The sequence below is a fragment of the Eucyclogobius newberryi genome, unplaced genomic scaffold, assembly GCF_026437365.1.
Source record: "Eucyclogobius newberryi isolate DKJ021-1_F unplaced genomic scaffold, fEucNew1.0.hap1 SCAF_15, whole genome shotgun sequence".
Taxonomy (NCBI): Eukaryota; Metazoa; Chordata; class Actinopteri; order Gobiiformes; family Gobiidae; genus Eucyclogobius; species Eucyclogobius newberryi.
The window spans coordinates 37,220,785-37,235,593 of NW_027315779.1; the positions used below are offsets into that span (position 1 = coordinate 37,220,785).

Below are 14,809 nucleotides of genomic sequence, written 5' to 3' on the forward strand. Positions count from 1 at the left end.
GGGCATCTGTTCCGGAGCCTCCTGGGCGCCTCCCTCGGGAGGTGTTTCAGGCATGTCCCACCGGGAAAAGCTGGAGAGACTATGTCTCCCGGCTGGCCTGGGAACGCCTCGGGATCTCCCCCGGAAGAGTTGGAGGATGTGTCTGGGGAGTGAGAAGTCTGGGAGTCCCTGCTCAGACTGCTGCCCCCGCGACCCGGCCCCGGATAAAGCGGCAGAAAATGGATGGATGGAAGGATCGATCATAGAGTTAACATCATAGAGAATTTAGAGGATTGTTTTTGGCCTGTAGCTTGACTTAATAATAATGAAACCTCAGGAGCTCCAGACCCCTGCTTGGCCTCCTCGAAGCCTCGGCTCCTCGAAGCCTCGGCTCCTCGAAGCCTCAGCTCCTTGATTCCTCGGCCGCACACACTTCCTGCAGAGGATACACCACAGAGGTCAGATGGCTCCCACACAGGTCAGATGGCTCCCACACAGGTCAGATGGCTCCCACACAGGTCAGATGGCTCCCACACAGGTCAGATGGCTCCCACAAAGGTCAGATGGCTCCCACACAGGTCAGATGGTTCCCACACAGGTCAGATGGCTCCCACAAAGGTCAGATGGCTCCCACAAAGGTCAGATGGCTCCCACACAGGTCAGATGGCTCCCACACAGGTCAGATGGCTCCCACACAGGTCAGATGGCTCCCACACAGGTCAGATGGCTCCCACAAAGGTCAGATGGCTCCCACAAAGGTCAGATGGCTCCCACAAAGGTCAGATGGCTCCCACACAGCCGCTGTCGCTTGTTTTCTCTCCAGTGTCTTTGTTTTCATCTTAACTTTGACGCTGAAGCAACTCTCTCTCTCTCACTTCAAAAGAGCCAAAGTCAGACACAGTTTTACTGCTGTGGCTGAATCTGATGAATCATATTTACAAAGGACACGTGTAAATATTAAGACGGGATGTTCTCAATCTAGTGAGAATGTTTGCTTCAAGATTTCTCCATTGAGATATTATTGCTTTGTTCCACAGTATAAGACATAAACCTTATCTTACATTTATTCAATTATTCTTCTGATTGTCTTGCAAACTTGAAACTGAAACACGCATTATATTATTTTCACGCAGATTTCTTTCAACTTTGAAAAACTTTCACTTAATTCAAATGCCAAAAAAAAAAGAATTACATAAATTCAGTGTAAAATAAAAGCTTTGGTAATAAAAGTACAAAATAACCTTCATATGGAACGTTCAAGTAAAGAAAACCCTCAACATCAGAAAGGTTCAAACATTTAACAATCTTCCTAAATAAAGTCAGAATGATGAAATAATATATGACATTTGACAAAAACCACAGCCTCCCAGGAGAGTAGAAAGGGGGGGACAAAGGGGTCTGTTGTTTAAGGGGCCCAGAACTGAACACTCTTTCTGTGTTCCTTAAATGTAGAGGGATCAATTCAAATGTGTTTTCTGTAGTTTACTTGCGTAATGTATTTTGGTCGTCTTATTAAGAATTCGAATAAACTAGATCTGAATGAAAATTGGTGTAATACGTTTAATAAACAGGCTAAGAATGAGGCATCAACAAATCCTTCGGTAAAATCCATCAAACTCTTGCTGAGGGGCCCCAGGTGAGGCCGCGGCCCCTGTGCTTGTGTGGCCCCACGTGAGGCTGCGGCCCCTGTGCTTGTGTGGCCCCACGTGAGGCCGCGGCCCCTGTGCTTGTGTGGCCCCACGTGAGGCCGCGGCCCCTGTGCTTGTGTGGCCCCAGGTGAGGCCGCGGCCCCTGTGCTTGTGTGGCCCCACGTGAGGCCGCGGCCCCTGTGCTTGTGTGGCCCCACGTGAGGCCGCGGCCCCTGTGCTTGTGTGTCCCCCACGTGAGGCCGCGGCCCCTGTGCTTGTGTGGCCCCACGTGAGGCCGCGGCCCCTGTGCTTGTGTGGCCCCACGTGAGGCCGCGGCCCCTGTGCTTGTGTGGCCCCACGTGAGGCCGCGGCCCCTGTGCTTGTGTGGCCCCCACGTGAGGTTCTTCCTCACGTGGGGCCAAGTCTCGAGGACAACAGTCTGAATTATTTTGATTACAAAAACAAAGTCCTTAATTGTATGGTATATATATGATAATATATGATAATATATAATAATATATAATAATATATAATAATATATAATAATATATAAGAATATATAAGAATATAATAATAATAATAATAATAATAATAATAATAATAATAATAATAATAATAATAATAATATATATGGTATTTTAATGACTTATTTAATTCCCTATTTAGGTTTGAATTAGATTAGCAATGAGCTAGCATTTGGGGCTCTTTGGATTTTTGAGAGGAGATTTGGTTCATGGTCCGTCTTGTGCTGGCGATCTGCAGAACTTTGAACTCTTATGTCCCTCTCTCATACCACGACTCCCCTCCCCTCTACCTCCCTCTACCCCATTTCTCCCCCCTCCATCTTTTATAATTGGACAGCATACTAACCCTCTCACCAAATCTGTTCTATCCTTTTCAAGAAGCGCAGTAAACCTGGCCGTGTTAAAGCTCAATGAGCAGGGCCTGTTGGACAAATTGAAAAACAAGTGGTGGTACGACAAAGGAGAGTGTGGCAGCGGAGGCGGAGGCGAGAAGGTTAGCCTAATGTCGCTACGCCCCATGTGACCGTGCTGTATGTGTCGTGTGTGTGTGTGTGTGTGTGTGTGTGTAGTGACAGGGGCATCTGCCAGGTCGCCACCCGAGGGCGCCATCACGGGCACAACCAGAGGCTATGTCCACACTAAGCATTTTAGGCTTTCGCTGTTTATGGCAGAAAATCCAAATGTTTTACTGACATGAAGTTAACCTAAACCTTCTGGATTGAAGGAGGAGACAGATTAGAAAAGCGGTTTATTTTTGGAATGTTAATTTGATACTGCAATAGTAGGAGGTGTCACGAACGGCAGAACGGAGCCAATTACGGAGCTGGAAACAAGCGATGGTTTAACACTCTTTAATTGAATAAAACAGAACAAATACAAAGTCCTTCAGCAGTGGTCAGATCCAGCACACAGCGGTGTCAGAGAGTCCGTTCCAGGTTCGGTGCACAGGCAAACAGCGATATCAGAGGTCAGGCAGAAGGAAAGGTCGATGACGGCAAACAGGAATCACCAGGAGTAGGCAAAAATCAGAGTCAGAGTCAGAATAGGAATCAAAGGCAAAACGGCTCAAATGCTGGGGCTTCGCAGACAATCTCGCACTGAACAGAGGAAACCAACACCTAAAATACTACAGCCAGTGATCAACAATGAGATACAGCAGTGATGAGCTGAGAGACAAAAGGGGCGGTAACCAGAGAGACAAAGGGGCGGTAACCAGAGAGACAAAGGGGCGGTAACCAGAGAGACAAAGGGGCGGTAACCAGAGAGACAAAGGGGCGGTAACCAGAGAGACAAAGGGGCGGTAACCAGAGAGACAAAGGGGCGGTAACCAGAGAGACAAAGGGGCGGTAACCAGAGGGACAAAGGGGCGTTAACCAGAGAGACAAAGGGGCGGTAACCAGAGAGACAAAGGGGCGGTAACCAGAGAGACAAAGGGGCGGTAACCAGAGAGACAAAGGGGCGGTAACCAGAGGGAGAACAAGAAGGGAGGAGGAAACCAAGAGGAGCAGAGAAAGAAGACTGTGAGTAAAACATGACAACTTTACTTCACCAGACAGACGGTGACCATGACTGGAGCATCAAAGTATAATTGTAGGAGTATAATTGTTAGTTACTCAATTAATATTGACAAGATCTGTATGTATCACTTACTACTACACCTTAATTAGCCTTAATAAAGTACAATAAAGCACTAAACTAAGGCTTCAATCATAATGAACAAATTGTTTTATTAATAGTCTGAATAATTCAGGCTTAGTAAGTACTTAATTAATCATATTCGAAGGAGCGGTGCAAAAACACTTTTGTTCCTTGTTGACTTACTTTAAAGTAAGTTAAATGGTTTTACATGTATGAATAATATGATATGTATAAAGTAAATGCTTGGTGTGGATATTGTGCTCTGTGTGAGAGGAGAGCGAGTACTGATGAACCAAAATGAACCATATGTGAAAATACTTTTTGTGTTTCATTTATTATTGTTTGTTGTTTTCATCTTAGCACATAATGAATCCTTGAGTTTAACATTTATAAAAGATTTTATTTCTACAATCATACTAAATGTAACAGAGGCTATATAATCATCAGAATTGGTTCAACAGTAGTGGCTCCATGTTACGCACAGAAAGGTCCTGGCGACATGTCCCTGTTGCAGAGCAGTGACGAAGCCAGGGCCCCACTTATATGTCTGTTAGCTCCGCCCATCCACCACGCCAAAGTACCCCGAGCAGTACCCCCAGAAATACCCCCAGAAATACCCCCACGGAGCAAAGAGACATGTAGCAGCAGTGGGGCCTCTCTGGGCTTGGTCACTTGGTCAAACAAACCCTGAGATGATGCTCTTGTTGGGCTTCTGATGATGATGATGACGACTAAATAACATAAAATAACATGTACTATGATGTTATTTATGTTATTTCCCCTACCCCCGACCCCTCCCCCTATGAAGAACGCCCGTAAACCTTGCCGTATTGAAACTGAGTGAAGCAGGAGTCTTAGACAAACTGAAAAACAAATGGTGGTACGATAAAGGGGAGTGTGGACCCAAGGACTCGGGAAGTAAGGTCAGTGTCCAGCCCCGCATTGGCCCCTCCTCACTGTGCACGCTGATACAGGCACACGGACAGCACCGAGCGTGTTAAGAGTGTGCAGGGAGCACGGAGCGCACACAGGGGTGGACTCATCTGTGGCAATCAAGTGCTGCTTAACTCGGGTTAAAGTGCACTCTCCAACTTGTGTAATTCATGTAACATAGATTTATGTGATGCTCATTTCTCTGTGCAATACTGTATTACATGGCAAACAGTAAAGTGAACGAGGGAATGTGCAATCAAATCATATAGGCTTTAGTAAATGTGCAATCAAAACGGCACATAGGCTTTTTTAGTAAGCGTGCCATTAAATCTGACATAAGACTGTGAAATACACGTCAGTGAAAGGCCTTCTGATGGTGTATTATTTCGGTCCTTTGCTTTTCTTTAGGGTGTTGAATGTATTGAGTACATAGTGTTGGTGAGGTCCTCTGTTAAAGCATGTGGCCCCCTGTGGCCCCCTGTGGCCCCAAGACATCTTTATCCTATGGGAGACAATAAAAGATGGCCGTAGAGTCTGTTTCCCTGTGGGTTTGTCTGCCTCTGATTTCTGTCCAACCTTAATAACCCACGAGTGCTTCACCTGCCACTGGAATGAGTCCACTCCTGTCCTCCTGACAGACAGGGACACTGTGACAGGGACAGACACATCGCTGCACTTACCAGGAGCCCATGTACACACACATGTACACACATGTACACATGTACAACCACATGTACACACACATGTACGCACACACATGTACACATACATGTACACACACATGTACACACACACATGTACACACACATGTACACATGTACAACCACATGTACACACACATGTACGCACACACATGTACACATACATGTACACACACATGTACACACACACATGTACACACACATGTACACACACATGTACATACACATGTACACACACACATGTACACATACATGTACACACACATGTACATACACACATGTACACACACATGTACACACACATGTACACACACATGTACACACACATGTACACACACATGTACACACACATGTACACACACATGTACACACACATGTACATACACACATGTACACACATATGTACACACATGTACATACACACATGTACACACACATGTACACACACATGTACACACACATGTACATACACACATGTACATACACATGTACACACACATGTACACACACATGTACACACACATGTACACACACATGTACATACACATGTACACACACATGTACACACACATGTACATACACACATGTACACACATATGTACACACACATGTACATACACATGTACACACACATGTACACACACATGTACACACACATGTACACACACATGTACACACATATGTACACACACATGTACACACACATGTACACACACATGTACATACACATGTACACACACATGTACACACACATGTACATACACACATGTACACACATATGTACACACACATGTACATACACATGTACACACACATGTACACACACATGTACACACACATGTACACACACATGTACATACACACATGTACACACACATGTACATACACACATGTACACACACATGTACATAAACACATGTACACATACATGTACACATACATGTACACACACACATGTACACACACACATGTACACACACATGTACACATACATGTACACACACATGTACACACACATGTACATACACACATGTACACATACATGTACACATACTTGTACACACACACATGTACACACACACATGTACACACACATGTACACATACATGTACACACACATGTACACACACATGTACACACACATGTACACACACATGTACACATGTAGACACACATGTACACACACGCATGTACACACACATGTACACACACATGTACACATGTAGACACACATGTACACACTCTCCTGGTCTGGACCTGTCGGACCTGTCGGACCTGTCGGAGTGTGAGCAGTGAAGACACAAGAAGAGTCAGGAAGTGCTTATTCATCATTTCCATTCAGTGTAATTTTGAACCCAATTCCCCAATAAAACAGAAGAAGTTCCAAACCCCTCAAAATGCAGTAAGAACCTTAAATGAAGGCAGAGACCACCACACTGACCTCACTGGACACCAGAGAGACCACCACACTGACCTCACTGGACACCAGAGAGACCACCACATTGACCTCACTGGACACCAGAGAGACCACCACACTGACCTCACTGGACACCAGAGAGACCACCACATTGACCTCACTGGACACCAGAGAGACCACCACACTGACCTCACTGGACCTCACAGTTCAGTGCAGACGTCCTGATGCTTCACTGTCAGGCTGTGTTATGGCACAATAATATGCATCATATTTATAATAACATAAACATACATATGAGCATGATTGTGTGGTCCTTTGTGAGCAGCTAATGCAGGACAGGCCCAGACCCTCAGACCCAGACCCTCAGGTGGGACAGGCCCAGACCCTCAGGCCCAGACCCTCAGGTGGGACAGGTCCGGACCCTCAGGCCCAGACCCTCAGGTGGGACAGGTCCAGACCCTCAGGCCCAGACCTCAGGTGGGACAGGTCCAGACCCTCAGGCCCAGACCCTCAGGCCCAGACCCTCAGGTGGGACAGGTCCAGACCCTCAGGCCCAGACCCTCAGGTGGGACTGGCCCAGACCCTCAGGCCCAGACCCTCAGGTAGGACAGGTCCGGACCCTCAGGCCCAGACCCTCAGGTGGGACAGGTCCGGACCCTCAGGCCCAGACCCTCAGGTGGGACAGGTCCGGACCCTCAGGCCCAGACCCTCAGGTGGGACAGGTCCAGACCCTCAGGCCCAGACCCTCAGGTGGGACAGGCCCGGACCCTCAGGCCCAGACCCTCAGGTGGGACAGGTCCGGACCCTCAGGCCCAGACCCTCAGGTGGGACAGGTCCAGACCCTCAGGCCCAGACCCTCAGGTGGGACAGGTCCAGACCCTCAGGCCCAGACCCTCAGGTGGGACAGGTCCAGACCCTCAGGCCCAGACCCTCAGGTGGGACTGGCCCAGACCCTCAGGCCCAGACCCTCAGGTGGGACAGGTCCGGACCCTCAGGCCCAGACCCTCAGGTGGGACAGGTCCAGACCCTCAGGCCCAGACCCTCAGGTGGGACTGGCCCAGACCCTCAGGCCCAGACCCTCAGGTAGGACAGGTCCGGACCCTCAGGCCCAGACCCTCAGGTGGGACAGGTCCGGACCCTCAGGCCCAGACCCTCAGGTGGGACAGGTCCAGACCCTCAGGCCCAGACCCTCAGGTGGGACAGGCCCAGACCCTCAGGCCCAGACCCTCAGGCCCAGACCCTAAGTGGGACAGGCCCAGACCCTCAGGTGGGACTGGCCCAGACCCTCAGGTGGGACAGGTCCAGACCCTCAGGTGGGACAGGTCCAGACCCTCAGGCCTAGACCCTCAGGCCTAGACCCTCAGGTGGGACAGGCCCAGACCCTCAGGCCCAGACCCTCAGGTTGGACAGGTCCAGACCCTCAGGCCCAGACCCTCAGGTGGGACAGGTCCAGACCCTCAGGCCTAGACCCTCAGGCCTAGACCCTCAGGTGGGACAGGCCCAGACCCTCAGGCCCAGACCCTCAGGTTGGACAGGTCCAGACCCTCAGCCCAGACCCTAAGTAAGACTGGCCCAGACCCTCAGGTGGGACAGACCAGTCAGTAGGTGAAAGAAGGATTATAGTTTAACTTTTTGTGTGTCAGGTTGGCCTTCAGAGCCCTCAGGTAGTATGTCACATGTTATGTCTGGTGTTAAGTGAAACCTTGCTCTGATTGACTGTCCTGTGTCCCCTGCAGGACAAGTCGTCCCAGGCCCTGAGCCTATCCAACGTGGCGGGGGTCTTCTACATCCTGGTGGGCGGCCTGGGCCTGGCCATGCTGGTGGCCCTCATCGAATTCTGCTACAAGTCCAGAAACGAGGCCAAGCGAATGAAGGTGGATCCCCCTGAGCCGTGCGACCCCTGCCCCCCCTGAGCCATGCAACCCCTGCCCCCCTGAGCCGTGCGACCCCTGCCCCCCCTGAGCCGTGCGACCCCTGCCCCTCCTGAGCCGTGCGACCCCTGCCCCCCTGAGCCGTGCGACCCCTGCCCCCCCTGAGCCGTGCGACCCCTGCCCCCCCTGAGCCGTGCGACCCCTGCCCCCCTGAGCCGTGCGACCCCTGCCCCCCCTGAGCCGTGCGACCCCTGCCCCCCCTGAGCCGTGCGACCCCTGCCCCCCTGAGCCGTGCGACCCCTGCCCCCCCTGAGCCGTGCAACCCCTGCCCCCCCTGAGCCGTGCGACCCCTGCCCCCCTGAGCCGTGCGACCCCTGCCCCCCCTGAGCCGTGCGACCCCTGCCCCCCCCGCAGCAGCCCTGGGCCTAGCCCCAGCCCCAGTCTGCAGCAGCTAGCCCACATTAGCCAGGCCCTTAACATGTAGTGTGTTCAGACTGTAAGTGCACTGCCCTCTGGTGGCCATGCTGTGTCTGATTGGCTCACTGTGGTCATGTGACGTCCTGCGCTCTGTCTTGGGGTTGTACTGTCACACCATTCAGGCTTCTGTCCTGCATCTACATGATGTCAATTCAGAACACAAGCACTGCCTCTGCGCATCAAGAAAGAACTTTAGCTCTAGATTTGAGAACAGAATTCGCACTAAAGCGCATCACAAATGCCAGTTTAGCCCCGTTTCCATCAAAGCGTGCGACATGTCCAAAAGACTTTAAGACTTTAGTAATGCTGTAGATATGTCTTACTACCAAACAAAAGGCTGACACGTTTTTGTCTGAGCTTCAGCGAGGATGTTTGTTTACCTCATGGGAACATTTGGATCATTTTGGCTTTGTTCATCTGTGTCCGCCCCGGCCCGCCCCGGCCCGCCCCGGCCCGCCCCGGCCCGCCCCGGCCCCGCCCCGGCCCTGCCCCGGCCCCGCCCCGGCCCCGCCTCGTGCAGGTCTGCGTTCTGATGGCCACATGGGTTTGAATATTATCCGACTAAAATGCATTTTCACCTTTCAAAATTAGTTCCAGCTGTTATGTGCTTTAAAACTAAACCGACCTGAAGCGAGCGTATTCACTTTTGTGCGAATTAAGGACACTAAATTCAATATATGATGTTTCCAGCTCCTGTTACTTCTGCAATATCTCAAAATGTGAATTCACAATAAGGTGATGGAAACGCAGTTACAGTCACTTACCTGCGCTCTAGTGGTTTCACAGGAGCTCAGGACCATGGGTGCTCTGCTCCGTTATCACAGCTGTGGGACAGTGCTGAGTGGACCGCTCTGTCACATGCTCACGTTTGGCTGCAGGAGACAGTCTAATCGCTCCTGTCACACACTTAAGCGCTGTGGGTTTATGCAGGATGTACGTGAGGTGTCAGACTGCTCAGTGTGCAGCTGTAGAAGCGGAAGGAGCTGTGATAAATGAGGAGCAGTCAGTGTGAGGAGGATTACGGCGGCTGAGGTGGGACAGCTCCCTCAGGACTCTGGCCGTTAGTGTGTACACTTACGTGCCTCTGTGATGTGTGTGGGCGTGGCTGTGTGCTCCATCGGCCTGTGCTGCTGCTGCTGCTGCTGCTGCTGCTGCTGCTGCTGCTGTTGCTGGTGCTGCTGTTGCTGCTGCTGCTGCTGCTGCTGCTGGTGCTGGTGCTGCCTGTGTTGCTGCTGCTGCTGCTGCTGCTGCTGCTGCTGCTCCTGCTGCTCCTGCTGCTGCTGCTGCTGCTGCTGCTGCTGCTGCTGCTGCTGTTGCTGGTGCTGCTGTTGCTGCTGCTGCTGCTGCTGCTGCTGCTGGTGCTGGTGCTGCCTGTGTTGCTGCTGCTGCTGCTGCTGCTGCTGCTGCTCCTGCTGCTGCTGCTGCTGTTGCTGGTGCTGCTGTTGCTGCTGCTGCTGCTGTTGCTGCTGCTGCTGCTGCTGCTGCTGCTGCTGCTGCTGCTGGGACTGCACTCTGTCTCCTCACCCGTCACCCATTCACCGCTTCACCCTTCACCCCTTCACCTCTCTGACCTGCACTGTCCAAAGAGCTCTCTTACATTCACCAACTGTTGAAGCAGAGTGTTGTTGTCTCCGATTGGTCAATTATTCTGCATTTGACCCATCCTTTGCCCAGTGCCTCTGACAGGGCAGCCGGTCAGGAGCAGTGGATGACAGTGGACAGTGCTTGGCAGGGCTTAGTGCCAGGACCTTGGACAGGCCCATCTTAACAGGAGGAATAGTGTCATGTCTACTGTCTCCAGCTGTGCTTCCACTTCCAGAGTAGAGCAGTGTTTCCACAGAGACGTTGTTGCCTAGATTGTTCCACAGTGTGGCATTAAACATGTCTATCTTGCAATTATTTTATTTAATTCAATTCAATTCTATTTATTTTTGTAGAGCCCAAACTCAGAGCGCCCCCCGTCCCAGAGCGCCCCCGTCCCAGAGCGCCCCCTGTCCCAGAGTGCCCCCCGTCCCAACCCAGAGTGCCCCCCGTCCCAGAGCGCCCCCTGTCCCAGAGCACCCCTGTCCTAGAGCGCCCCTGTCCCAGATCGCCCCCTGTCCCAGAGCCCCCCTGTCCCAGAGCGCCCCCTGTCCCAGAGCGCTCCCTGTCCCAGAGCGCCCCCGTCCCAGAGCGCCCCCTGTCCCAGAGCACCCCCTGTCCCAGAGCACCCCTGTCCTAGAGCGCCCCTGTCCCAGATCGCCCCCTGTCCCAGAGCCCCCCTGTCCCAGAGCGCCCCCTGTCCCAGAGCGCCCCCTGTCCCATATGGAGGACCCTGAGTGCCTCGTTATCTGGAGTAAAGCTATAATTAATGAAGTTTTTAAAGATAATTTAATACAGTGGTTCTCAAACGTTTTCTCTGGCAACAGTTTTTGTTAACGCATAAGTGACATCATATTAATGAGATCATGCTTTTATTAATTGGCTGAGAGACATCACTGGAACATGTTTAGACTCTGAGGGAGGGAGGGAGGGAGGGAGGGAGGAAAGGAGGGAGGGAGGGAGGAAAGGAGGGAGGAAAGGAGGGAGGGAGGGAGGAAAGGAGGAAGGGATAGTAGCAGCCAAAGAGAATCCAAAGGTCTCAGTGGCGACAGAGACAGTTGCTCTTCATGTTCTTTATATCAGCCATTTTTCCTTGGGACAAACTGGTAGAACTCATAAACATGCCAAATCTTTTACTAATGCGACAAACAGCGGTAAAGCTCCGCCTCTTGTCTGCCTCTTCGCTTTTCCGTGGCGCTCCTGGTTTTCCGCTAACAGTAAATAAAAGGATGGAGTTCTCTGATTACAGCAACGTATGAACCAACCCCCACTAGAAATGTAACGAGAGATGTTCAAGCATCGAATGTGCGTCTGCTTTAACCTTCCTCACTTCATCCACTGCTTTCACCTGCAGTCTGTGTTCACACCTTACCTTACTCACCCAACTTACCCAACGCACCCAACTCTCCCAACGTACCCAACTCACCCAACTCACCCAACGCACCCAACCCTCGCAACGCACCCAACTCTCCCAACTCACCCAATGCACCCAACGCACCCAACTCGCCTAACGCACCCAACACACCCAACACACCCAACGCACCCAACTCTCCCAACACACCCAACTCACCCAACACACCCAACTCACCCAACTCTCCCAACACACCCAACTCACCCAACACACCCAACTCTCCCAACTCTCCCAACTCACCCAACACACCCAACACGCCCAACGCACCCAACTCTCCCAACACACCCAACTCACCCAACACACCCAACTCACCCAACTCTCCCAACACACCCAACTCACCCAACACACCCAACTCTCCCAACTCTCCCAACTCACCCAACGCACCCAATGCACGCAACTCTCCCGACTCTCCCAACTCACCCAACTCACCCAACACACCCAACTCTCCCAACTCACCCAACGCACCCAACCCTCGCAACGCACCCAACTCTCCCAACTCACCCAATGCACCCAACGCACCCAACTCGCCTAACGCACCCAACTCTCGCAACGCACCCAACTCACCCAACGCACCCAACTCACCCAACGCACCCAACTCACCCAACTCTCCCAACTCACCCAACTTACCCAATGCACCCAACGCACCCAACTCTCCCAACGCACCCAACTCACCCAACTCTCCCAACGCACCCAACTCACCCAACTCTTCCAACTCACCCAACTCACCCAACACACCCAACTCTCCCAACTTACCCAACTCTTCCAACTCACCCAACACAACCAACACTTCCAACTCACCCAACGCACCCAACGCACCCAACTCTCCCAACGCACCCAACTCACCCAATTCTCCCAACTCTTCCAACTCACCCAACACACCCAACTCTCCCAACTTACCCAACTCTTCCAACTCACCCAACACACCCAACTCTTCCAACTCACCCAACACAACCAACACTTCCAACTCACCCAACGCACCCAACTCTCCCAACGCACCCAACTCACCCAATTCTCCCAACTCTTCCAACTCACCCAACGCACCCAACTCTCCCAACGCACCTAACTCTCCCAACGCACCCAACACACCCAACTCACCCAACTCTTCCAACTCACCCAACTCTCCCAACTTACCCAACGCACCCAACGCACCCAACTCTCCCAACTCACCCAACTCACCCAACGCACCCAACTCTCCAAACTCACCCAAGGCACCCAACACTCCCAACGCACCCAACTTTCCCAACTCACCCAACGCACCCAACACACCCAACACACCCAACTCACCCAACTCTCCCAACTCACCAACACACCCAACTCTCCCAACGCACCCAACGCACCCAACTCACCCAACTCACCCAACGCACCCAACTCTCCCAACGCACCCAACTCACCCAACTCACCCAACTCTCCCAACTTACCCAACACACCCAACTCACCCAACTCACCCAACACACCCAACTCACCCAACTATCCCAACTATCCCAACACACCCAACTCACCCAACTCACCCAACGCACCCAACTCTCCCAACGCACCCAACTCACCCAACACACCCAACACACCCAACACACCCAACGCACCCAACTCTCCCAACACACCCAACTCACCCAACACACCCAACTCACCCAACTCTCCAAACACACCCAACTCACCCAACTCACCCAACACACCCAACACACCCAACACACCCAACGCACCCAACTCTCCCAACACACCCAACTCACCCAACACACCCAACTCACCCAACTCTCCAAACACACCCAACTCACCCAACTCACCCAACGCACCCAACGCACGCAACTCTCCCGACTCTCCTAACTCACCCAACTCACCCAACACACCCAACTCTCCCAACTCACCCAACGCACCTAACTCGCCTAACGCACCCAACTCTCGCAACGCACCCAACTCACCCAACGCACCCAACTCACCCAACGCACCCAACTCTCCCAACGCACCCAACTCTCCCAACGGACCCAACTCACCCAACAAACCCAACTCTCCCTCCTCACCCAACACACCCAACTCATCCAACTTACCCAAATCACCCAACGCACCCAACTCACCAAACTCACCCAACTCACCCAACACACCCAACACACCCAACACACCCAACACACCCAACTCACCCAACATACCCAACTCACCCAACTCTCCCAACGCACCCAAATCTCCCAACGCACCCAACTCTCCCAACGCACCCAACGTACCCAACTCATCCAACTCTCCCAACGCACCCAACGCACCCAACTCTCCCAACGCACGCAACTCCCAACGCACCCAACTCACCCAACTCTCCCAACTCACCAAACTCACCCAACTCACCCAACTCACCCAACGCACCCAACTCCACCGCACCCAACTCTCCCAACTCACCCAACTCACCCAACTCACCCAACTCTCCCAACGCACCCAACTCCACCGCACCCAACTCTCCCAACGCACCCAACTTTCCCAACTTTCCCAACGCACCCAACTTTCCCAACTTTCCCAACGCACCCAACTTTCCCAACACACCCAACTCTCCCAATTCTCCCAACGCACCCAATTCACCTCACTCACCCAACTCTCCAAACGCACCCAACGCACCCAACTCACCCAACTCTCCCAACTCACCAACACACCCAACTCTCCAAACGCACCCAACGC

General features: G+C 52.1%; 1 protein-coding gene across 1 annotated transcript in view; it reads left to right on the forward strand.

Moving 5' to 3' along the window:
- gria4b (glutamate receptor, ionotropic, AMPA 4b) overlaps positions 1-14,809 on the forward strand; it is a 518,469-nt gene that overhangs the window by 495,349 nt on the left and 8,311 nt on the right. The window contains exons 14-15 of the mRNA XM_072447035.1: positions 2,510-2,624; positions 8,557-8,694. Of these exons, the coding sequence (XP_072303136.1) occupies positions 2,510-2,624; positions 8,557-8,694 (253 nt within the window). The remainder of the gene's footprint in view (positions 1-2,509; positions 2,625-8,556; positions 8,695-14,809) is intronic.